Below are 25,876 nucleotides of genomic sequence, written 5' to 3'. Positions count from 1 at the left end.
AGTAGAATGACTATGTTCTAAAATGCCCTTACATTCCTTCTGTTTATGCCACTCAACTTACCTGGAGTGCCCTTTTCCTTCAGATGGTTTGTTTGTCAAATTCTACCCACCCTTGAGCTCAAATTTCACCTCCTCTATGAAGTCTTACCCTATCAATCTCTTCTGAAGGTCCTCTCTTTCTCTTGAACTCTAATAGCAATATCTGTTTGAACAATCCATTTGACAATCACCCTTCACTCTGTGAAATCTCCTTAATTGCTTTCTTCAAAATTATGTTGCTAATTAATCACATGTGAATACTTTCTCCCCTGCTAAACTGTATACTCCTCAAGGGCAGGGTTTCTATCTTAGAGTTTTCCACAGCCTCCAGAATGTCTACCATGGAAGGTAGTAGGGTCTCTTTAAATCTACGTGATTGAGCAGTGGCAGCCTGTTATGAAGAAGACAGAAAAACGGTGGGGTAGGTAGGCCCTTGGTGTGCATTGACTCATTTTTTTCTCTCAATAGCAAATAAGTCAGAATCTTGCAGAGGTAAAGTAAATTTATACAAAAGACACAGATAGTATGTGACAGTGCCAGGATTTGAACCAAAGGCCTTTCTCCTAATACAGTATTCTTCAGTTGTGTACAGAATTCTGTTCATGGGAAACACCTCTTTCCTTGGTGATATTGATAGAGATATGACTCTATTGAGGCTTTACTACCAACCAAGTGGTTTTGGCAGCCCTTGCACCGTGCAGGAAATTTCCCTGTACCTTACCTCCTGACAATCAGCTTGAGGATCCTGAAGGAGCCTTTGATGAGGATGAGGGCCTCTTGGCGGGAGCCATACAATGGAGTGCCATTGATATTCACCAGCTCATCACCAGTCCTCATCTTCTGGGACAAGGCTGCCTTGCCCCCATCTTCAATCTGTGTTGCAGAGAACAAGATAGAAAGCAGGTGGTGAGGCAAATCCTTCCCCAAAATTCTACTCTCTGGCTCCTCCCAACCTCTAAGCCACAAGTAGTACTGCAGTGGGGCATGGCAGGGCTGGGGCAGGGAGGAGGCAGTGAGGTGGGTGAGGAATGGCTCCAGGAAGCTCCAGGCAGCAGCTAAGAAGCTGATCATAGACCATTATTTACTGAAGGTAAAGCTTGGGCAAGCCTTTGAGGAAGGAGGCAACATAATAATAATACAATATGTCCATCTAGGGCAGTGGTTCTCAACCTTTCTAATGCCACAACCCGTTAATATAGTTCCTCATGTTGTGGTGACCCCTAACCATAAAATTATTTTCGTTGCTACTTCATAACTGTAATTTTGCTACTGTTAATGAATCGTAATGTAAATATCTGTGTTTTCTGATGGTCTTAGGCTCTACAGCAGCGGTTCACCTAAGACCATCGGAAAACACAGATATTTACATTACGATTCATAACAGTAGCAAAATTACAGTTATGAAGTAGCAACGAAAATAACTTTATGGTTGGGGGCCACCACAACATGAGGAACTGTATTAAAGGGTTGCGGCATTAGGAAGGTTGAGAACCACTGCTCTAGGGAGACAAGCACTTCTAAACATGAAAATTATGCTTGGAAGGAACCCCACAATACGGGCCGGAGTAGCAGAATGGCATAGCAAAATGTGCACGTAAATTAGAGTCCAAAGAGCTAGACTCCAGCAAAATCACCTTTGGCAAGTCCTTTCCTATCTTTGAGCAGACTTTGAACTCTGACAAACTTGAGTTTGGATCTTGGGTCTAGTACTTCCTAGCTGTGTAACCCGGAGCAAGTTACCTAATATCTCTGTGTCTTGAGGACCTTATAAGTGAAATATAGATAATGAGAGTACCTACCTCACAGGGTTGTTAGTATACAAAGTGTCTGGGAGCAGTAAGTCCTCAATAAATGTGAGAGCTCTGATTATTATAAGGAGATTGACTCTGGAGGTAGCTTCTAGCTCAATATTCTGTGAGTGGAATTGCAAACTCAAAAGATAGAAAGTATGCACAAACAAAGTAATTGATCATTTATCTGTGTCTCTTCAACAAGTACCCAGCACAGTGCTTCCAGTGTCTGGCACATAGGGGGCATTTACCAAAAGCTTGGAACCTGTGTGTTCACTGTTCCACCACAGCCTAGAGAATTTCCATTGAGAAGATCAATCTTGGGAAGAAGGGGGGCATTGAAAGCAAAGTCATAAATAATAGCCACTGTGGTAGACAAAGGAAAATCAAAGCAGAATGTCCCCCAAGGGTCCTTGCTTATAGCTACTTTTATCCTATATAATAAAAGCCTAATATGCTAAGTGTCCAGTTGTCTGGTTGGCCGTTCAACCAAAGCATAATATGCTAATGATATACTAAGGCTGCTCAACTGCTTGCTATGACGTGCACTGACCACCAGGGGGCAGACACTCTGACCAGTAGGTTAGCTTGCTGTTGGGATCTGGCTGATTGGGACTGAATGAGACAGGCTGGACATGCCCTGGAGCCCTCCTGCAGTCCTTCCCCACCAGGGGGCAGATGCAGTGAGCTGAGCAGTAAGGAGCAGCAAGCAGGTAAGGAGCAGTGAGCAGGTGGGCAATAAGGAGCAAGGGATCACAGACTGTGAGAGGGATGTTCAACTGCTGGCTTAGGCCCGATCCCTGGGGAGCAGGCCTAAGCCAGCAGGAGGACATCCCCCGAGGGGTCCTGGACTGCGAGAGGGCACAGGCTGGGCTAAGGGACCCCCCTCCTACTGCACAAATTTGGTGCACCAGGCTTCTAGTATGTTATATATTCCTTCAACCCCCAAAGTGAGTTCTACCTATTGGAACATCAATTCCATCCATCTCATCTATCCATTAATTCAGTCTTCAAGTTTTTAGTGAATTTCTAGTATGCACAGGAAAACATGCTGGGCATACAGAAAAGAGGAAGGCACACACAACTCCTAGATTCAAGGGTGGATTACCATCTAAAGTTCATATAGCCACACAAATGGTTTAGTAACAAAAGGTCCAGTCCACTGAGAGAATCAGAAAGAGGTGTTTGTTTGTTTGTTTGTTTGTTTGTTTGTTTTTTCCCAAGGGCAAGTTGAGGTGAGGGTGATTAAACCACACAATCCTTAGGGAAAATTAGATTCTAAGTAGGGCAACTATGGGCTGGTCTTTGCCGCAGGTGTTTTTACACTTCTACTCTTGTTCCAATCTTTCTTTCAGTTTTTAATAGCATCCAATCTATCCCACACCATGGAAGTTAGAATATTGCTGAGCTTTAGGTTGGCCAGTTCATATGCAATTTGGCAGATGCGCCCTCCTTAGTGCAGAGAAAAATGTTAGTTAAGGATTTCAAAAACCCCATCAAATAAATTGAAATTTTAAGTTAAATCACAGACTGTAATTAAATGTATTGCTGCTAACCCAACAGTTTTTAAATTAATCTTTGTTTGATAAATTATAGGTTAGCCAAGTGACTTTGAATATATATACCTTTGTTCCAGTACCTGGACCACCACTCAAAACAAGCCTATATTGGTAAATGTGGAACAACTCTCAGCAAATTAATTAGGATTGCACTCTTATTCAATTGTCATTATCATTATTACTCCACAGTCACTGCTGCCTGCTGCCAAAAAAAAAAAAAATGCTATACTTGAATTTCAGGAGTTCTATTTGAATGACTCATTCCTTTGGCATCCATGGAAGGTCCTCAGCATCAGGCAGGAATTTCAACAAGGCTTCCTTAGGCTAACAAACAACCACAAATAGGAATCTAACTAATGACTGCTAATAGATTTTTCCCGTTGATGTGCATTAGTCTTAATTCACTCTACTCATTTTTTATTCATACAACTCAATTATCCATATTACTGTTAGCCACAGCAAGTCTTCCCTTCAATATATATTGATATTAAATACCACTTCGAGTTAATTAAGCACTTTGTTACATCAGCAAGATCTCTGTTTATTCTAGGCCAGAAAATGAAAGAGGGGTACTTTTTAAACTAAAATGCTTAGTTATTGCTGTAGCAAAAGTTCAGGCATTTTGCATTCCCTACTGCCACTTCAGCTGCCATTATCTGAGTCCTTGCAGGAACTCTTTTTTAGACTATAGCCTCAGGCTGACTACATGCCCCTTTTGCCATTCCATGCCCTTTCTCAGTCACTGGCAGTATCCTCCTCAGGACAGACGATGCCACTTTAGCACAAGTGTGAGGATTTGCAAACAACAAAACAGCCAATTATTGGCACCAAGCACAATCCCAGAGTCCAGACTGATCCAAAGCAGGGTATGAAACTCTCTTTGGTTGAAGATATATTGGGCTATATACCAAACTAGTCCTTTCCCAGACACAGGACATTTACTGAGCTATACAACTGATTCTTTCATACTCCTGATTTTTTTATGCTTTTAAAAAACTATTGTTCACTAGTCTTTCTCTTCCCCTGCTTCCACATAGATTTCTGGGAAACAGCATGTCTTTCATTTATTGTTTTGCCTCCTGAGAGCCAGTTCTCCAGGTCAATGGCTCAACCACACATTTGTTTATATAGAAGATAAAACAACTGTTCATTTTTCTAGCAAGGAAATGGAAAAGAAAAGGAAAGAAAAAGAAGGAAAGAATGGAGGAAGGGAGAGAATGAGGGGAAAATATATATACAGGATGGGGCAAAAGTATATATACAGTTGTATTATTATTTATTACTAGAGGCCTGGTGCATGAAATTCGTGCCCGGGGAGGGGGGGTGGTGTTCCTCAGCCCAGCCTGCATCCTCTCCAATCTTGGACCCCTCGGGGGAATGTCCGACTAAACCGGCAGTCAGACATCCCTCTCACAATCCGGGACTGCTGGCTCCCAACCGATTGCCTGCCTGCCAGCTTGATCACCCCCTAACCACTCCCCTGCCAGCCTAATTGCTCCCCTGCCAGCCCGATTGCCCCCAACTGCCCTCCCCTACTGGCCCAGTAACCCCCAACTGCCCTCCCCTGCCAGCCTGGTTGCCCCCAACAAGCCCCATTTTGTGCTAATGAGCTGATGATTTAGAAATTTTTGATGGGTCCTTAAGGTAGCATGAAATGCTCTGATAGCTGGCAACAAAGTGACAAGTCGGCCCCTTGAGAGTTAAAGGCAAAGAAAAATTGACTTAACAGCACTTACTAGCTTTCTAGTAGCTTTTATTTAGTCAGACATTAGCAGATACTTGCTTGGGTCTTTTGAATAAATTTATAAGATATGAGAAAGTGAAGAAAAAAGTTAAATCATGTTTATCTTGAAAAATGCTGTCAGCAAAAGAAATAGCATCTGCAATGATAACTAAATGGTACTGAATGCTTATAACAATGGTGTAAGAGCATCATTAAAAATCAATGACATGACTGTAAATATCTCTACTTGCCACAAGAAATTTATTGGAAAATCAGGCATTGACTAAAACTTTCTTGGCCAGTTCTAGAACCTTCTGGCCAAATTACCAGCCCATATTCCTACATCCGTCAGCTAGTCTAAGAAGGTAAAAACGTTTACTTGTTTAAATTGATGGTTTGTTTGTTGTTGTTTGTTGCAAATAGACAGAAGAGGTCCACCCAGAATACAGTGACTTCATTGCTTTAAGAAAATAGAATATCCTGTGAATGTCTATTTAGTACCCTCTAGACGATTTTCAGTTTCTAGTAACACTTCAGACACTCATTCAGCAATTTGGCCTTTTCTAGGGAATAAATAGAAAGAAAATATAGAGGTGGAGATAAGCTAGATTTAAGAAGTTAAACTATTAGGAAGTAGGACCGCAAAATAATGATAAGTCTGTGCTTATTCTGAAACTTAGTTTGAAATCCTGAGTAGATCACAAGTTGGGGAACATTTCTGATCTGCCCTCTGTACCCTAGTGGTACCCCTTAGAATCTGACCATGCTAGGAGAGACTAATCAGAGTGCCCTGGACAGGGGAGATACAGTCTGAAATCTCTGCAGTGTCTTTGCCATGACTTTCAACAGTTCAATTCCAGGTTGTGGACATATTGGCTGCCCTACTTTGTCTCTCTTGTAGCAACTCTGTCCCTTTAAAATCCCTTTCAAATTTCCAAAGTAGTCTAGAATAGAAAAACAAGACACTCTAATGTTTCTGATTTTATGTTCTCCACCTTACTCCAGTTTCCAAAAGGAAAAATAGAAAACAAAAACCTTTTTCTTAAATAAAGAAGAATTCAAAAACACCAACCAATTAAAAAAAAATGTAAGCAGGCAAAAAAAAAAAAAAGTAAACAGGCCTGGTTCTAAGTAATAATCCCTGTATGGAGACAGATCAAGGAGGAGGTAGACATCAAGAGAAAAGATATTCTTTCCCTCTACCAACTAAGAAGCAGATGCCCAAATTCTACAAGGGGCTGTTCCAGAATGTAAAGTTCTGTGAATCAGGCCCATGGGTTCCCCTGACCTTGGACCAAGGGAACTATGCTGTGCGCCACAGCAGACCCTATACCTGTAGACACCTCCCCAATTGCTTAATCATTATCTAGTTTACTAATCCTCACAACAAAGGCCCTCTAAGCTTGAAATCATTAAATATCCCTAGGGATTAGCCCAAGTCAAATTCTAAGTATCTGTGCCAAAAACTCAGTCAGCCAAACTCAGCTCTAGGAATTTGGTGATGAAAAGGGATAGGGAGTCAAAAGCACTATAGCCTACATCAGCAACCAAAAGTCAGTTTGTCTTTGATCCTACCAGATCATCCTGTTGTCTCCATAAGTCAGATAAGGGGGAATAAACATCACTATGCAAGAGTAAACTCAGGGTTTCTTCCACTATTAGCAATATACTTATTGTGGTCCTGTTCACACTTTATAAACTCTAGTCGATTGATTACACTGAAGTCTCTTACTGATGTTAATAATATCAGTGTTTGTAAAAAAAATGTTAGCCTTTGGTGGTTTAGAACAATAATCTCCAGAGTGGGGTATATATTTCCCAGGTTATGCACAAGATGATCTACTGAACAAGAGATTCTGGAACTCCTGTTTATATTTATGCTTATCTAAAAAATTAAAAATCAAGCCTGTTAATATTTAATATTGGTGGTATAAATTATGTCATCCACAAATAAGATTATGTATATTAGAGACACATGCTCAAAATATTTTTACTGATGCAAATTTTTACTAAAAATATTTGGCCAGATCATAGCGTTAAATGACAGGACTAGAACCATAAAGGTTTTAGAGTAAAACATAAGATAATATATTTGTGGGTAAAGTTTTTTGGGCAGGATGTAAAATGCAATAACCATAAGAGGAAGAGTGTTATAGTGGAGTTCATCTATATATTAAAAAAAAAATATGTTCATAGAAAATGCCACTAAAAAGTGAAAAGACAAGCCACAGACTGGGAAAAATGGAGGGGGTAAGCAGATGAGAAGTTCCACTATTAATTTTACACTTCTCTAGGCTCTCAATGTTTATATGTTGTTGTTTTTTAAAATGCCAACAGAATTTTCTGGGTAATAAGAGACTAGGTCTCTTTTTGCTCTTTTCTTTATATTCAACTCTATTACAATAAAGGGATGTATGTTATTTAAAAGGAACTTACACAAAATAATATGTGACCCAAGTAGACAATTTTGAAAATAGAGGAAAACACAGAAAACAATTTAATTCATTCATATTCTCCCAATTAGACATGATAGTAAATAATATTTTGATGGTTTCCTCCTCCAGTCTTTTTTCTTATGTCCATTAAATGTCTATTTTAATAAAATTGAGATCCAGAGACATAGAAGCATGAAACAGACTGACAAATTTCAGAAGGAAGGTAGGGGCTGGGGGGTGAGGGACTGGGGGTGGGGAGAGATTAACCTGGGAATTTTATGCATACTAGAGTCCCGGTGCATGAAATTCGTGCACGGGGGTGTGTGTCCCTCAGCCCAGCCTGCATCCTCTCCAATCTGGGACCCCTCGAGGGATGTCCGACTGCCCTTTTAGGCCCAATCCCAGTAGTAGGATCAGGCCTAAATGGGCAGTCAGACATCCCTCTCACAATTCAGGACTGCTGGCTCCCAACTGCTCCTGCCTGCCTTCCTGATTGCCCCTAACCGCTTCTGCCTGCCAGCCTGATCACCCCCTAACCACTCCCCTGACAGCCTGGTTGATGTCTAACTGATCCCCTGCCAGCCTGTTTGCCCCTAACTGCCCTCCCCTGCAGGCGTGGTCCCCCCCAACTGCCCTTCCCTGCAGGCTCAGTCGCCCCCAACTTCCCTCCTCTGCCAGCCTAGGCACCCCTAACTGCCCTCCCCTGCAGGCTTGATCGCCCCCAACTGCCGTCACTTGCAGACCTGGTCCCTCCCAACTGCCCTCCCCTGCTGGCCTGATCGCCCACAACTGCCCTCCCTTGCAGACCTGGTCCCTCACAACTGCCCTCCCCTGCTGGCCATCTTGTGGTGGCCATCTTGTGTCCACATGGGGGCAGCCATCTTTGACCACATGGGGGCAGCCATCCTGTGTGTTGGAGTGATGGTCAATTTGCATATTACTCTTTTATTAGATAGGTTATGCATAGACCATATACAGGAACAATAGTATTGTAAAGGCCTAGGAGGGGTGGGTGCCAGGTAGAGAAGGTCAATAGGAAAAAAAAAAGGGGGGGGGACATCTGTAATACTTTCAACAATAAAGATAAATTTTTAAAAAATAAATTTAAAAAAGTCTAAGACAAACCAGAAAGTCCATCTAGTGGGTGTCCCTAGATGACAGGAAAGTCCAACAGCCTTTCTCATACTATCCTAATATATAAAAAGCCAGGGGCTGTCACGATCTGAACAACCAGATGGACGACTGAACAGTAGGCTGCATGGGGCGACAAAGCCGGCAGGGGGGTTAGTGAGGGACGACCAAATGACTGAACAGCAGGCTGCATGAGGAGACCAGGCTATCAGGGGGGTTAGTGAGGTATGACCAAACAACAGAACAGCAGGCTGCATGGGGTGACCAGGCAGGCAGGGGAGTTAATGAGGGTCGACCAAACAACTGAACATCAGGCTGTGTGGGGCAACCAGGCCAGTGGGGAGGGCAGTTGGGGGTGACAAGACCAGCAGGGGGGAAGTTGGGGGTGACCAGGCCAGCAGGGGAGGCAGTTGGGGGTGACAAGACCAGCAGGGGGGAAGTTGGGGGTGACCAGGCCAGCAGGGGGGCAGTAAGGAGCAACCAGACCAGTGGGGGAGAAGTTAGGGGCAACCAGGCTGGCAGGGGGGCAGTTGGGGGCAATCAGGCCAGCAGGCAGAGGTGGTTAGGGGTGATAAGGCTGGCAGGGGGGATAGTTAGGGGCGATCAGGAAGGCAGGCAGGTGAGCAGTTAGGAGCCAGCAGTCCCAGATTGTGAGAGGGTGCAGGCTGGGCTGAGGAGACCCCTCCTGTGCACAAATTTTGTGCACTGGGCCTCTAGTCTATATATATAAAAGCCTAAGTGACTGGCCAACTGGTAGCTATGACCCACACTGACCACCAGGGGGCAGATGCTCAACACAGGAGCTGCCGAGCTGCAGTGACTTGGCAGCTGCAGTTCTCAGATGACGCACCCGAAACCAAAGAGGAGGGAGCCTGATTCTGGAGTGCGTCACTGGAGAACCGCCCTCTCACAATCCGGGACCCCCTCAGGGGATGTCGGAGACCCAGTTTCAGTCCGATCCCCGCAGGCCAGGCTGAGGGACCCCACCAGTGCACGAATCCGTGCACCTGGCCTCTAGTCTATATAATAAAAGCCTAAGCGACCTTTACGGTAGAACAACCACAATGACCAGTTGCTATGATGCGCACTGACCACCAGGGGGCAGATGCTCAATGCAGAAGCTGGGCTAATGGCTGGTGAATGCAGCAGTGGTGGTGGGAGCCTCTCCCAACTTCGCAGCAGTGCTAAGGATCAGTGAGCAGAGTGGTAAGGATCAGTGAGCAGGCGGGCAGTGAGGAGCAAGGGGTCCCAGACTACCAGAGGGCATAGGCCAGGCTGAGGGAGCTCCCCTGTCAGTGCACGAATTTCATGCACTGGGCCTCTAGTCTAATATAAAAACAATGGAAATAGGATGCATTAACTTATTGACATTTATGAGCTGTGCATGAATGCTTGGAAGAAATGCCCTAATTAAAATATAAGTGGCTGTGAAATTCCATCAGATTACTAGAGACAGAAATAATTCTACTTGGGTTAATATAATCTTTATGTCTCTACTATCAACCCAATCTCGATGTTAAAACTATTCCTCAAGATCATTAAAAGTATCTTTTTAACTTCCCAGCTGAATGTAAATGAGTTACATACAGCCTTTCAGCCCAAGAAGATATGATTAACTATCTGGAATCTGAGCCATCCCAAAAACAAGTTCACTCAATAACTCATTGCTGGTTCCCTGAAGCCATTTATTTATAACCCATTATGCAAAAAGCCAAAGACAGTTTCTAAAGAGTACACATACCCAACATTAGTCATTTCTGACTGGAAAAAGACCAAAGGACTAACACCCTTTAGGGAAAGGACAAAAGGCTGTCTTTGAAAAACAATAGGCCTGCTCTGCTGTCTGGAAGCCACTTGTACAGTTTACTAGGCACCTGTGTGCCCTCTATAAGATGTGGGTGAAGGGAGAGGTGGCTGGATTTCTCTTTTCCATAGTTGGGCCCCTGCATTCTGCTCCCAGGACATTGTTTGCCTCTGCCCAGGACTCCTTTCCTCAGCAGTGATTTTGATCTTTGCTCTTCGCTTAGCCCTCTGAACAGTGTTACATAAAGAGTGTGTAAAGAGGCCTTCAATTGCCTCCCATCCTTCTGCATAATGGCTATCAATGCAAACAACTTCCACAGAAACAATCTACCAAGGTATACATATATTTTGCAAAGGCAATAGCAATAATATTCTTTACCAACCCTTGGATAGAACCAATTTAATATTAAGTTATCACACTTAACTACTGCTTTCAGAGTGCTGCAGAGCTGTTAATAGGTAAGCCATCACACTGTTTGGTCCAAGCTACTTTCCAGTTCACATGGTGACTGAGAAGTGACATACCATTTCAGCAAGCGGTATCAAATAAAACAAAACTGAATTTCCACAATTGAAAGAGAGAGAGAGAGAGAGAAGAGAGAGAGAGAGAGAGAGAGAGAGAGAGAGAAATGTACTCAATTGTTTGTGTGTTGGTGTTAAGTAGGGACTCTTACATCAGAGCGCATGGATTGAAATGCCAGGATTTATTTGAGAAGAAAATGAAGGAGGACATGATAGGCATCTAAGATTAAGATCAGGGGACTCACTAAGGATAAAACAATATGGAAGCTTTCTTTTCAGGGCAAGGCTGGATGAAAAGAAAGAACCAGATTTTTAGCTCCAGTCCCTGCTCACTTCCACTTCTCTAATTTTAAATACAAGGGTCGAGCCTTCTCCCTTTTTCTTTAATGGTTGATCGCATCTGACAGTGGACTCCACAGACCTTGGCACTGAGGATATTCCTTATAGCCAAGGTCACTCTGGTGCTTTTCCTCCTCCCTCCAAACTTTCTCCAGCCCTCCCTAACCACCTCTCCTGGGTACTCACTCTTCCATTGCCACCTCTCTCTCCACAAGGTATTTGAGCTTGTTTTCTCTGCCTTAGCCTCCCCCCTACAACCCACCAGTGCCTTTTCTGGAATTCTTATGGGCAAACATCAAGAATACTATCATTAACATCTAGCACTTATGTTCACTAATTAAATCAGTCAGGGAGACCAGGAATGATTCCTACCAAGTAAATAGCAGATTAGAAGCCCTACACAATCTGGCCATGTCTGTCTTTTTGGCCTCATTTCCTACAAACACTGCAGTCATACTGAACTTTCTGTTCTTTAGAGAGGTCAAGCCCATCCCCACCTCAGAACCTTTGAACTTGCTGTTCTCTCTGTTCAGAACATTATTTTTTTCTAGATCCTTATGTAGCTCCTTTCATCATTCAAGTGTCAGCTCAAATGTCACCTCCTCAGAGAGGTCTTCCCTAACCATCAATATAAAGTAGATTTATTCTCTTTTCCCAACTTCCATCCTTATTCTCCATCACATTACTTTGTTTTATTTTCTTCACAAAAGTCATCATTTTGTATTCTTTCACTTATTTCTACATATGTTTTACCTTTTGTCAGGATACTGAAGTCAAATAATGTCTTTTTATAGCTCTATCACTGGCAATTAGGAAAACAAATATTTGTATTGAGCACATAGTAGTTGCTCAATAAATACTGTTTGAAATTAGACTTAGAAGGGACCTCAGGATAGCACCCATCCTTATTTCTCTGATTCTGGACAAGTAATATTATTTTAACTTCGCTGATCATATAATTGAGGCTCATGGATGTTACATGACTTGCCCAAGATAAAAAATCTATTAGGTTTAATATATTTCCTTCTGCAAGGATGTGATAACACATTTTTGTTTTCCATGGGTCTATTGCTACTCATGATACTTAATTAGCAATGCAAAGAGTTCTGTTAAAAAGGCACTTTAAGTCTCCAAGCTTTAAAAAAAAAAAAGCATTATCATTATTGACTCAGAATAGTCCAAAAATAATTATCTTTTGAGCTAAATATCTCCTGTTTGTGGTGAGTGCCCAGAGGTGATTGTTAGACTTAATTTGGTGGGAGGAATGAAGCTTTTAAGTAAACTTATGTGCATATCAACAATACCTTGTACCCATACATGATTCTCCTTAGTTTTTAACATTCTCATCCTTAGGAAGTTAATTTAAAACACACACAAGCCCTCACAAACAGACCATGAATGCTGGGAGATTTAACTGCGCCCAGCATCTGGGAATTCAAAGTAACATCTACTCTACCTTCCCGTGTACAGAGATCACAACAGGCCCTTTCAGTCTACCATTCCTGAAAAGTTTAAGAGCAAACACAGACGATGGGCATAAACCAGATTCTAATTTGATTTAGTGCTTAGTTAACCAATTCCCTCAGACCCCTAAAAAGGTGTGTGTGGTGGGGAGACCCTCACCAATGTCTGAATGAGAGTTTGCCCTGACTCAATCTCATGTAACTATAGCTTTCTTTTCCTTAAAGGCCAGTTGTTCAGTGTTTAAGTGGGATTTAGTGTTTATACCTTCGTGAGGCTTTTCATATAAACAAATTCACAAGTCAGAAAAAAAAAACCCTTTGTCGAGCCAGGTTTCCTGATGTGGGGGGTTTGGAAAATATGGCCACCACGATATGACTAAAACAAGTTTAAATATCTGTAGTATGCATTCAGCACTAATGAACAATAAGTGATAGGGAAGTTTTGTCAGGTCTGATTCAGATTACCTGTGGCTGCTGTGAATTATATGGAATTACACAGAGTTTAATGGTTCTCTGGCAATTTGCCTTGGCTCAGTGCCAAGGTAGCTAATGCTTCAATCAAACTGCTCTCCCCACCCCCCATCCCAAGACAATTTCTGTTCCTGTCTACATCTTGAGTGTATCTGTGATGAAGCCTTCAATGACACCCTCATACAAATGCTATTTTTTTCTTCTCTGTCATTTTCTCTTCCTTCTTTATGGCCGGATGCATTAACTGCCCCTGTAGCTTTGCAGAGACAAACTGCCTGGCTAGCGTTTATGAAGATAAGATCTTTTAAGGTTTGATTAAAAAGGAGGCGCCAACAAGTGTGACAATGAGAACAGGACAAATCTCAGTTGACCCTATCCCTTTCCTCTGCAGTGCCATCAGCTAGGTCTATTATGTCCTGATGAGTATGGGCCCTGGACCCAACCCTGCTGGGTGACCTAAGATAACAGCCCTCCCCTACCACAGCAAAGGCAGGTAACCCATCTGACACAGAAAACCATGTGGAATGGCAAGTTACCCTCTTCTCTTTAGGAATAAAATTGGCCCTGACTTTGAGGTGCAATCGTCCTGTATATAGCAAACATTATGAGTCTCTCTCTCTCTCTCTCTCTCTCTCTCTCTCTCTCTCTCTCTCTCTCCCTCTCTCCCTCTCTCCCTCTCTCCCTCTCTCTCCCTCCCTCTCTCCCTCCCTCTCTCTCTCCCCTGTTAACCCCTGTCTTCGCACCCTGTCCTAAACCTCACATGGAGTTTCAACACTAAAACCTCCTGCTTTTTGGCTGAAGTGATTCCTAAACCCCTTGCCCAATTGATTCCAAAGACATAGTTACTGGCCATACTAAGGAGAAAGCTCATTTTAGGAGACTATCTGCCATAGAACCAGCAGGAGGGAAAGGGCAGAAACCACAGGATTCCTACTCTACGCTGATTGCCACTAACTCATTTCAGCTGCTAAGGGGAGGCCCTGTTGGGGGAGCCGGGGAAGGAAATGGGTTCCATGTACAGTCCACTTTAAATTGTTCACAATTGCGTGCTCGAAAATAGCCTCCACTAAACATTTAGCATGCCCATTAGCACAAATCATAAAGCTTTGGGCTTTGCTGCACTGTTGGCCCAAACTGCCTAAGCTGCTTCCCTATGGCAAAGATGATTAAACGGCTGGCAAGTCAGATGCATGCAGGAAGGATAAAGGAGCTCCAAGGATGGTTAAACCTGGGCCCAGGAAGAATGGTTTAATATGATTTTTAAGCACATAAAAAACATAGAGGGTGAGGACCAGCTGTTCTCAATTTTGATTGAAAGCAGAGCAAAGGAAAAGAAACTAAAATTGCAATGAGAGGGACTGGTGTTAGCAAGAAGGAAGGACTTCCTGCCAGAGAAAGTAGGTAAATATTAGACTGAGTGGTGGGTCAATGAAGGTTGTGGAATTTCCTTCTTTGGAGTGGCTCTTCTGTCTGGGCTATTTCTGTGTGGTCCTTTCAGAGAGCGGGGAAGGAGGAAAGAGAGGCAGCCAGAGGTCCAATTCAGTCCCTCTCAGAGCTCAGAATCTCGTATTTGTAGCACTCAAGGATCTGTAACAGGAATCACTTCACTGAGACACACACACAAAAAGAAGAAACAAGCAGCTTGTTGCTGATTTCAAATGTTTAGATTTATCCCAACTCTGTAGCCCTTTCTGTAAGCCAAGCTTTTGCCCTGGCTTCTTCAATCTCAAGAAAGACAGTGAAGACTTGTTTTTGGCTCCCCAAGGCCCCTAAGCCATGCATATGGGAACAATATTTTCTGAACCCCAAAGCAGGACATGGTCTGACAATTATATTTATGGGGACGAGAGGGTATACTATGTGAAATCAGAGCTATCCCAGGAAATCTGGGACGTATGGTCTCCATAGCCACATATTATCTCTTTCTGAGGGTCCCGACACAGGAGAGAGTTGATTAAAACTGTGCCATGTGGTTTGGGGCCTGGGTTCTTTCCTTGTCTGCAGCAAGATCAGTTAGGATTGTGAAAAAAATCAGGGTCATAATCAGCGCAGTACAAACTGAAATCCCTGCTGTGCATGTTAAAGAAAGAGGTAGTATACAGTAGTCCTCCCTTATCCACGGTTTTGCTTTTTGTAATTTCAGTTACTTGTGATCAACTGCAGTCAAAAACCATAAAGGGAAAATTCCAGAAATAAAAAATTCATAAATTTTAAATCGTTCACTGTCCTGAATAGCTTGATGAAATCTCTCGCCATCCCACTCCATTCCGCCCAGGACGTGACTCATCCCTTTGTCCAGCATAATCACGCTGTATATGCTCCCTGCCTGTTAGTCACTTAATAGCTACTGCAGTTATCAGATCAACTGTGGCAGTATTGCAGTACTTGTGTTCAAGGAAGCCTTATTTTACTTAATAATGGCCCAAAGTGCAAAAGTAGCCTAATGCTGTGTCACCATGCCTACGTCACTCACCTCACTTCATCTCCTCACACAGGCATCTCGTATCATCACAAGGTGAGTACAGTACAAGATATTTTGAGAAACAGAGAGAGAACACATTCATATAACTTTTATTATAGTATTAGAGGCCCGCAAATTCATGCACAGGTAGGGACCCCAAGCCTGGCCTGCAATCAGGGCTGATCAGGTTCCCCGCCTCCTCCTTCCCTCACTCCCTCAGCACCCCGCCGTCACCGCTGGTCGCTGGTCGCCCGCCATGCTCTGCGCTGCCCCCTGGTGGTCAGCACATGTCACAGCAAGCAATAAAACTCCCAGTCTCCCTGTTGAACTCGTGAGGGGACACTTTGCATATTAGCCTTTTATATATATAGTTATTTTTGTTATTCTATTTACTAGTAATTATTGTTGTTAATTTCTTACTGTGCCTGATTTATAAATTAAACTGTATCATAGGTATGTATGTATAGGAAAAAACAGTATATCTAGAGTTTTGTACTACCCATGGTTTCGGCATTCACCTGGGGGTCTTGGAATGTATACCCTCACAGATAAGAGAGGACTCCTGTTTATGTCCTCCCTAGTAATCCCCTCATTCTAAAACTTAACAGGATCAAACACATCCTACATAGGGTGTGCCCATTCTCACTCAACTATAAATAATGTCATAAGGTTACGGGGGCGGGGGAAAATGTGCTCTTGCACAAGGGATCCTATTCATTCATTCATTCATTCATTAATGCAGTGGTTCTCAAAGTGTAGTTTCTGAACCAGTAGCAGCAACAGCTCCCTGGAAATGCAAATTTTCTAGACCCACCCTTGGTCTTCTACTAAATCAGAAATTCTTGGGACAGGCCCCAGCAATCTGTGCTTTTGTAAACTCTCAATAGTGGAAATCCCTGGATTAGAAGTCCTAGTGGTGATGTTCACATTGTCAGCCAACAAAAGTACCATTAACCAACAAGACCAAGGCTACAGGCATGTTTGGTGCAGTATCTCTGCCAATTCAGTGTATAATACCTTTCATAAACTCCGGACCTACTACTTACCAAATTATTCCAAGCCTGGTTTTCAAGGAGGTAACTCAGCTTATCTGCTCCAACAGGCCTTTATCAAATAGGCCAAAGGCCCTTTGGGTTTCTCATCTAAATCCTACTCAGACACACACACTCCTTTGAGTGTTCTGTGTATATTTCAGCCCACAGCCCTGATCTGCGCTTCAATTAACTGACTACAGTTCACTTTGAAGACCAACCTGGGAACATTTTCTGTTTAGCAGCATTATTTTTACTTTTAAACAAACACAGATGAAAGAGTCCCTGCTGAAAAGAGCAGCCTTTAATGTTAGCCCTTATACACCACTGACATTGAATTACAATAAAATCAAACAAATTATTCAAGGTTCTCACCTCCGTTTAAACTAATAAGTTAATTGCTGTAATCAATGGGCCACCTTTCACAAGCGTTTGCTTGAAAAGAGAAGAAATGCTTGCAGGTGAAATTTTTCAAAGTGAAGGAACCTGAGGACCAAATCTTGTTAAATGCCAACTGAAGGAAAAGCAATCTCGGCACTGCCTCCCAGTTAGAAACATTAGAAACTTCTGGCTACCAATGGAGCTGCTAGTTCAGTTAGGCCCTAACTGTTAGGGAAACTGCACTGCACAGTTAAAAACAATATACAATATGCACCCCTATGTTCATAACAGCGCAATTTACAATAGCTAAGATCTGGAAATAGCCCAAGTGCCCATCAGTAGATGAGTGGATAAAAAAGCTGTGGTACATTTACACAGTGGAATACTGTGCAGCTGTGAAAAAGAAAGATCTCGCTCTAGCTAGTTTGGCTCAGTAGATGGACTGTTGGCCTGTGGACTGAAGGGTCCCTAGTTCGATTCTGGTCAAGGGCACATGCCCGGATTTTAGGCTTGATCCCCAGTAGGGGACGTGCAGGAGGCACCCAATCAGTGATTCTCTCTCATCATTGATGTTTCTCTCTCTCCCTTCATGGCAGCAAGGAGGCACCTGGAGAGTATTATTCTAAGTGAAATAAGCCAGTCAGAGAACGACAAATATCACATGATCTCACTTATATGTTGAATCTAATGACGATAGTAAGTTGATTAACAAAATAGGCCCAGAGGCATGGAGGCATGGAACAGAATGACAGATCTCAGAGGAGAAGGGGGTAAAGGGGATGGAAAGAGGTTAGCTAAAGAATATATATGCATATATACATAGCCCATGGACACAGAAAATAATGTGGGGGAGGCCTGGGGTGGGCAGGAGCTGGATGGTGGAGAGTAAAGGGGCGGGGATGGGGGACATCTGTAATACTGTCAACAATAAAAAAGCAGGCATACTTCATTTTACTGCATTTCATTTTATTGTACTTCACAGATATTGCCTTTCTTACAAATTGAAGGCAAGACCCTCCACTAGCAAAAGGTCCTTGGGAAGCAAAGATCTCTACATAAGAGAGTGGTGACAAGCAAGGCTTTGTCACTGGAACTCAGCATTTAACCCTAATGTTTGATTCATGGATTAGACTGTACAGACTTTCCATGCCCTAATACCCTATCCTCATAGCACTACCAGCAGGGCTTACACAGTTCATCGAACTCATAAAGTCAATGAAAACAGCACTTTTAAAAAAACTGAAAAATTGCTTTATATTTAAAGAACATTTTGTTGTTTTAAACATGCACATAAACTATAGTTTTAGTTTAAGGCATATTAAGATAGCAACATAGGATAGGGCCGTGGTCGGCAAACTGCGGCTCGCGAGCCACATGCAGCTCTTTGGCCCCTTGAGTGTGGCTCTTCCACAAAATACCATGGCCTGGGCGAGTCTATTTTTAAGAAGTGGCGTTAGAAGAAGTTTAAGTGTAAAAAATTTGGCTCTCAAAAGAAATTTTAATCATTGTACTGTTAATATTTGGCTCTGTTGACTAATGAGTTTGCCGACCACTGGGATAGGGGATTGTGATTTTTAAAAAAATATATTTTATTGATTTATTACAGTGAGGGAGAGAGATAGAGAGTTAGAAACATCGACCAGCTGCTTCTTGCACACCCCCTACTGGGGATGTGCCCGCAACCAAGATACATGCCCTTGACCGGAATCGAACCTGGGACCTTTCAGTCCGCAGACCGACGCTCTATCCACTGAGCCAAACCGGTTTCAGCGGGATTGTGATTTTTAATGATAGGATATCATTAAAAATGAGACTCTACAGTTAAATAATCTTTTTTCTGAAAAAGTTGATATACATGTCTTAACCAGTTATTAGGGGCCTGATCTTCTGTAATTCCTGGAGGATATGCTATAGAAGATCATAAAGCAACTTCAGAAGCTACTGTTCTGCCAGTGAGGGTCGGTGTTCAATGACAATTTGAGACGCTGTTATTCATGGAGATGCTTAGATTTCAGGCTGTATATGTGGATTAGAAGCTCTAAGGAGCATGTGTGGGTTAACCACAACATATGGAGAGGAGGGAGAAAAGAATTTATCACCCTATTGTTTACTCATTGTTTTCTACAGACTCTACTCCTTCATTTGCTCCTAGAGTACAAAGTAAGAAGGATGTTTGGGGGGATTTGCTGTGCATGTATCTATGTTATATGGTTCTTTTGTAACTTTTATTGCTTTATAAGCTCCAGACATTGCCTCTATCCCTTCCCTATGTAGCCTGGATAAGCTAGTAAATCCTGTGTACTTCCAGTGTGTGGAACCTCTAATTTTCCACACACTTACCAAATAGTATTGAAGTTATCTCTTCATGGGTGTTTCCTCTGCTCTATTGGAAACTTGCTCAGGGCAGAGACTGGGTTTTTCATATTTGTGTCCCTAGCATCTATGGGTGGCTTAGTAGATGCTTATTAAACTGTTTGGGGAAAACTTGAACCTTGTAATCTAATAGTGACTTATATACAGTATGTGTTCCGTGTACATATTCTCTGATGATAGTCATTTTAAAAGGCCTCAAAGTATATGGCACTTTATATGGTTTACCAAATGCTTTCACATTGCCACATGATCCCCACCACAAACCTGTTAGGAAGCAAGTCAGATATTATGATTGCCATTTGAAACATAAGGAAACTGGCTCAGAGTAGTTAATTGACTCATACAAGGCCACATTGCTAATATGAACTCAGTGGGTGCTCTTGAGTCTACCCTGTTGGTCTCCAGTTTCTCTACTTTCTATAAAGAGGAAACTGAGAATGTTTTACACCAACATGGTTTACTGGATTTAGGATTTACTAGATTCTTCTCTCTCCTGCTGGATAAGAGCAAGGTAAAAAACCTGCTAATAGTCATTATGAGCAGCAGAATCAACCAATCTTGAAGCCAGCCTTTTCCCTGGACTTCCTGTTATGTAAGATAACTTCGACTTAGAGTAGGAGTTTCAGTTACTTGCAGCCTAAGTCAAACCTGGTGTATGAGACCTGCTTCCCGAGAAAGACTAAGTTCTTTGAAAATAGGGCTCAGCCATTCTCTCACTCTGGCCTTCTCTACAGTAATCACAGCTTGGCTTGCTACAGTGAGTGAGGGGAAGATGAATCTCAGAGAAAGTCTGTCGGGGAGGTTACTGAAACAAAAATCCGCCTGTTGCTTAAGGAACAACCAGTTATGAAGCCATGTTAATGAAGCAGAAGCTGGCAACCAATTCAAGAGGGATGCAATGTATTCTCCACCCCAACCCCACAAGAGAATGTTTCTCCTGGCAGTGTTGGAGGAGAAGGGGCAAGAACATTTACATCACTTCCAACAGACAGTCCTCAGGCCCCCTTAGAGAGACTGAAAACCAGCACCTCCCCAGAAGGCAGTAGTCTACAATTACTCACATTAGAACAACAGTTTCACCACCAAAACCCAAAGGGCTTTATAGTACTACTGGAGGCCCGGTGCAAGAATTCATGCATGGGTGGGGTCCCTCTGGGTGGTCTGCAGGGATAGGGCCGAAACCCACAGTCCAATGCCACCTGCAGCTCCTACCTGCTACTCCCGCTCATCCCAGCCCCACTGTGCCTGCCGCGCCCAATCAGACTTGATTGGGAGAGGCTCGTGCTGCCAAAGCAGTGCTTAACAGACATGAGCCCTGCGCCTGGCGCCCTCCCAAGGGGAGTGGCCTGTGTGATCAGGCTGAAACCAGCTCTCCAGCATTGGTCCTGGATTGCAAGAGGGCGCAGGCCAGGCTGAAGGACCCCATCAGTGCATGATCAGGCTGGGGAGGGACTGTGGGAGGGCTCCAGGGCGTGTCCGGCCCATCTCACTCAGTCCTGATTGGCCAGACCCCAGCAGCAAGCTAACTTACCAGTCGGAGCATCTGCCCCCTGGTGGTCAGTGCACGTCATAGCGACTGGTCGACCAGTTGACTGTCCACCCTGTGGTGGTCAGTGCATGTCATAGCAAGCAGTTGAGCAGCCTTTGCATATCATTAGCATATTACTCTTTGATTGGTTGTTCAGTTGTTCTGTTCTGTCTATTTGCATATTACCCTTTTATTTTATAGGATAGGTAAGGAAAAGTTCCAGAGATATGACTTTATGTCTAAGCTCTATTAAGAATTTATTGTGATTGAGACACACTCTTAAAATACTTCCACTTCCATAGTAATAGAATGGAAATTATATTTGCTTTTTCCTTCCCTTTCAAGGGCACTGGAAATGTGAATAATTAATTCATGAGGTATTATTAAGACCAGGAAAGTGCTTTGCACCAGCTTCAGGTCTGGATTCTGGAGTAGATTATAGGATTACAAATAGAATGGCCCATCTACCAGCATGCTCTATGTTAAGAAACAAACATGTATTGAGTGTCCACTACATGCTGGGTTCTGAGCTGGGCTTTGGGACTACATTAATGAGTAAAACATTGTCTCTGCCCTCAAGTTTCTAGTATAGTAAGAGACAGGTGTACAAATTCAGGCATGAAACATGAGGGTTTCGGTGTTGTTGAAATCTGTGGGGAGAACTTGTGAGAGATGAGGCCAGAAAGATGAGCTGGGATTAGATGAATTGTGAATGTGAAGGTAATCCTCAAAATATTTAAAAACCAGAACACAAGAGCACTGACCAAGCAGAATGGATGCAGGTCAATACATGAAACAGTATTCTTCAGGCTCTCTGCTGTGCTGGGCACTATCATTTTAGTTGCTGGGTCCAAAGGAGTGAGAAACAGTGCAACAAGAGGGGTCTTGAGGCAACTCAGAGGAGCAGCTCTGAGTATCAAAGTATTCCACAATTTGAAAAAGGTGTAGCCATATCAGTGCCCCACTTCAATGTCATGTGAATGAGCATGTATGCTACCTTGTGGGCATCCAAGAGCCCAGGAATTCTATGTGGGTTGGAAAGAGCAATTCAGCAGCAGTACAGAGGATGAAATGGATTGGGGCAGCATGAAGTCAGGGAGATAAATGGAAAGGCTTTGCAATATACCAAAGATGATAGATAATGGGGCTTAGTGCAGGGCAACAGAGCATGTATTTCTATAAGGAGGCCTAAAAATGCTTGCACAAATCCCCATCTCAACATATCACTTTTGTTTTTCAGTATTTTTGTTGTCATGGTTCTGATATCCTAGTCCAATGAAAGCTTGCGCGTGCGCGCGCGCGCACACACACACACACACACAAACACACACACACGAGCCCACGTATATATTTGTGTGACAGATCCTTTTTAACTATGAACACTTAGCTAGTGGCTAGCAGGCTATAATTATGGCAGGCAAGAGGCCTGCCAAGAAAAATTCATTCAAATACTGAGGTCATCCTATTCCCAGCTGCAGGAGAGTGGCTACAGTATAAACACCTGCCTTCATAATACCAACTTATATTATGGATAGTCCTCTCTACTCTTCCAAGTACAACTATGTCATTTGTTCTCTTAACAATGGTCCTAGGAGGTGGGTAAGACTGATAGTTATTAGTTGCAATGTATAGATGGGGAAACTGATGTTCTTAGAGAAAGGACTTGTCCAACGTCACTCACAATTAGTCAGTGGTAACACTAGGACTAAGGTGCATTTGGCCTCTTGGTCTCAAATTACTCTCAACTTTTCATATGGCCTCTTTCAGACATGGATAATTCTAGATCATTCTTGTTCCTACCTCCTGCATACTAATATCCATTCAATACATTCTAATGGACATCTCTGAGAGGATACTGCAAGTGACTGGGCATCTTCAATCCTGTCCTCCAACGCAGTGCTGCTCAGGTCTGACCATCCCATCCAGGAAATGTGCCCTGGGACCCCAATTCAGTAACCTTATCCTTTAATATTACCCTTTAATATTTAGTCTGTGTTACTGCATTAGTGCTTTCATTATACTTTTATGTTGTATTCTGATTACTCCATCTGTGACTTCTGGTTCCCTGGCTTCTTTTCTTCTGCCTGCCTAGCACAAGGCTTGGCACACAAGGGAACACTTAGTAAAGTGTTGTTAATGGATGGCTTGATCCAATAAAGCCTTACTCTGGTATCAGAATGCCTGAAATTACCAGTTCACAACAAAGCACTCTGTGTGTGAGTGTGTGTGTGTGTGTGTGTGTGTGTGTGTGTGTGTGTGTGTGTGTGTTTGCAGCCATGCACCACTCATCCAATGACCCTGAGGGTAACTAAATCAATGCTGTCAAACTGCAGCATCAGCACATAGTTATTTTACATTCCAGTAGGAATTGAAGCAAGGAAACTTTCCCCCCTAATTTTTAAAAAATAAATATTGCTCTAGTTCCAAGTGGTATATTTTTGACATCTTGTGTACATTTCTGAAATAGAGTCCAGATGAGAAACCAGCTCGTGTGTATGTCCATCCCAATCTGAGAACAGTAGATTCCTATTCATGGACAGTTTCATTTCTGAAATCCCAATTGCAGAAAAAAGACTAGGGAGCAAGCAGGTTATAGGAAAGAACAAGGTCTACGTGGAAATGATTGTTAAAAAATCTCTTTCGGGCTTGGGAAGTAAGACTAGGGCATGAGGAAAAGAAGAATGAAATGCTAAATGATTTTCATCCCTCCTTTCTCATACAGATTTCTAAGGGATGTGAATGGGAAGGCAGCTGATGGCTGCTCCTAAGAAGGCAAGATACTTGCACAACTCCCCTTAGATGTGAGGATGGCCAAAGGCAGATGAACATTTATGAAGAGGACTGGGTAAAGCAGGTCCCAGAGAACACTACTCACTAGATTACCTGGTGAGAAAAGCCTCCTTATAGTCCCAACTGAGGGTGAAGGGATCATTTTTTTCCTATCTATTTTACAACATGCAACATTGCCCAAGTATCTAACGTACTGGGTACTGTGCTTGGAACTTATCAACATCAACTACTTTTCCCTATTGGGATTTATATTCCATTTTCCAGATGAAGAAACTGAAGGGGGAGGGAGAGAGAGAGAGAGAGATTAAGTTATTTACCCATTATGGTTGACTCCATAATCTGGGTTCTTTCCTTTTCACCTCTCTGCTTTCCCGAGGTATATTCACTGAGCTCTGGAAACAAGAAGAGAGCTGAAAACCCCTCTCCAGTAAGCCTAAGGTTTCACTTGGTCTTAAATGATGAGTGGAATACACCCTGATGGAGAAAAAGAGAAAAACGGTATTCATTCCTGGCTGAAGGAGTAACAGATGCAAAGGGGCTAATACAGAAAAGGAAAAGGCATGTTCAGAAAAACTGTAAATAGTTTTGTGGGTTTACCAGGAGTGAGGACACGTGAGGCTACAGCAGTTGAGATCAGTTTACATATCATGTAAGGAATGTGGGCTTTCTCCTGAAGGAAATGAGAAAGACTGGAAGATAGGGGAGTAGAGATCAGACCTCTCTTTTAGAAAGAGCACTGTGACAGCCCTGTGGGCAAACAGTACAGAAAAGGCACTGACTGGCTGCAGAGAGACTGAGTGGGGAAAGTATGACAACAGATAGTCAAGATGAGAATCAGGGTGGTGAAGCAAATGGAGGACCAGCTTGGAAAATGCTGCCTCCAGTACAGTCACTGAAAGTCAGTCTCAGTCTAACTTCAAAGCTGGGATCCCAGGCTTTGCTACATCTACCCCCACAGCCCTTAAACGCTATGTGTGTTGCTTTGGCTTCAAAACTAGTAACAAGTCTTGCTTTGTCCTATGGGGCCTCCCTATTTGTCTCCATCTTCTAAGCTGGCGGCTTTGTAGCTCCCCTGGGCCTAGCCTAGCCCAGCTGGCTAGGGAGGGTGGAGAGAAATCAGGTAGGCTCCAAGCAGAAAGAGCTCTGATTAGCACATGTTTCACATTCCGCACATTGCATGGCAATTCAAAATCAAATCCTATGGGATTGTTTTCTTAAAGATTTGGGATCGGTTTGAGGCTTCTTCTCTTTCTTTTTCTCCTTCTTCTTCTTTTTTTTTATTAAGTATGTTTCTGGACTGCAGCTTTTTCCTCTGTCCTTGAGTTAAGTAATAGCAGAGGGGGAGAGAAAATGAAAGTTTTCTCAATGCAGAAAAGATGTTTCTGGAAAAGTCCGAGGAGGGAGGGAAATCCAGTGTGGGGGCCCACAGCAATGTTCAGGGAAGGCCAAAGAATGTGACTGTTGGTGGGTGAGGATGTGGGGTGTCTGCGAGGGCAAGTGTAGAGAAGTCAGGCAAAAGCCTACCTAAGGGAAGTGGCCCCTAACACACAGCCCAGCTCCAGCCCTTGGCTCCTTTGCAGTCAGCACTCAGATTGATTTTGTTCTGCCTATTCATCCCAACCTTGCCCACTAGCAACCACTAATCTTTTTATTATCTCTACTAGAGACTCAGTGCACAACATTCGTGCACTGGGGGTTGGGAGTGTCCCTCAGCCCGGCCTGCACCCTTTAGCAGTCCAGGAGCCCTGAGATATCCTTAGAGCTGCCGTGGAGGTGAGAGAGGATCCCGCAACCACCACTGCACTCACTAGCCGTCAGCCTGGCTTATGGCTGAGCGGTGCTCCCCCTGTGGGAGCACACTGACCACCAGGAAGCAGCAGCTCCTGCATTGAGCGTCTGCCCCCTGGTGGTCAGTGCACATCATAGCGACTGGTTGTTTGGTCGATTTGCATATTACCCTTTTATGATATAGGATAATTTTTCCTTTTTAAGAATGTCATAGAATTGGAATCATACACTGTGTATCCTTTTCAGATT

At 43.2% G+C, this 25,876-nt stretch overlaps 1 protein-coding gene across 1 annotated transcript in view; it reads right to left on the bottom strand.

Moving 5' to 3' along the window:
- Nucleotides 1–25,876, bottom strand: part of SHROOM4 (shroom family member 4) — a 201,829-nt gene that overhangs the window by 120,935 nt on the left and 55,018 nt on the right. The window contains exon 2 of the mRNA XM_054718521.1: nucleotides 761–912. Coding sequence (XP_054574496.1) covers nucleotides 761–912 — 152 coding nt within the window. The remainder of the gene's footprint in view (nucleotides 1–760; nucleotides 913–25,876) is intronic.

Source organism: Eptesicus fuscus, chromosome 1 (genome assembly GCF_027574615.1).
Source record: "Eptesicus fuscus isolate TK198812 chromosome 1, DD_ASM_mEF_20220401, whole genome shotgun sequence".
Classification (NCBI taxonomy): Eukaryota; Metazoa; Chordata; class Mammalia; order Chiroptera; family Vespertilionidae; genus Eptesicus; species Eptesicus fuscus.
Note: the sequence above shows the minus strand (reverse complement) of the source record. Positions and strands in the feature narration are given on the sequence as shown.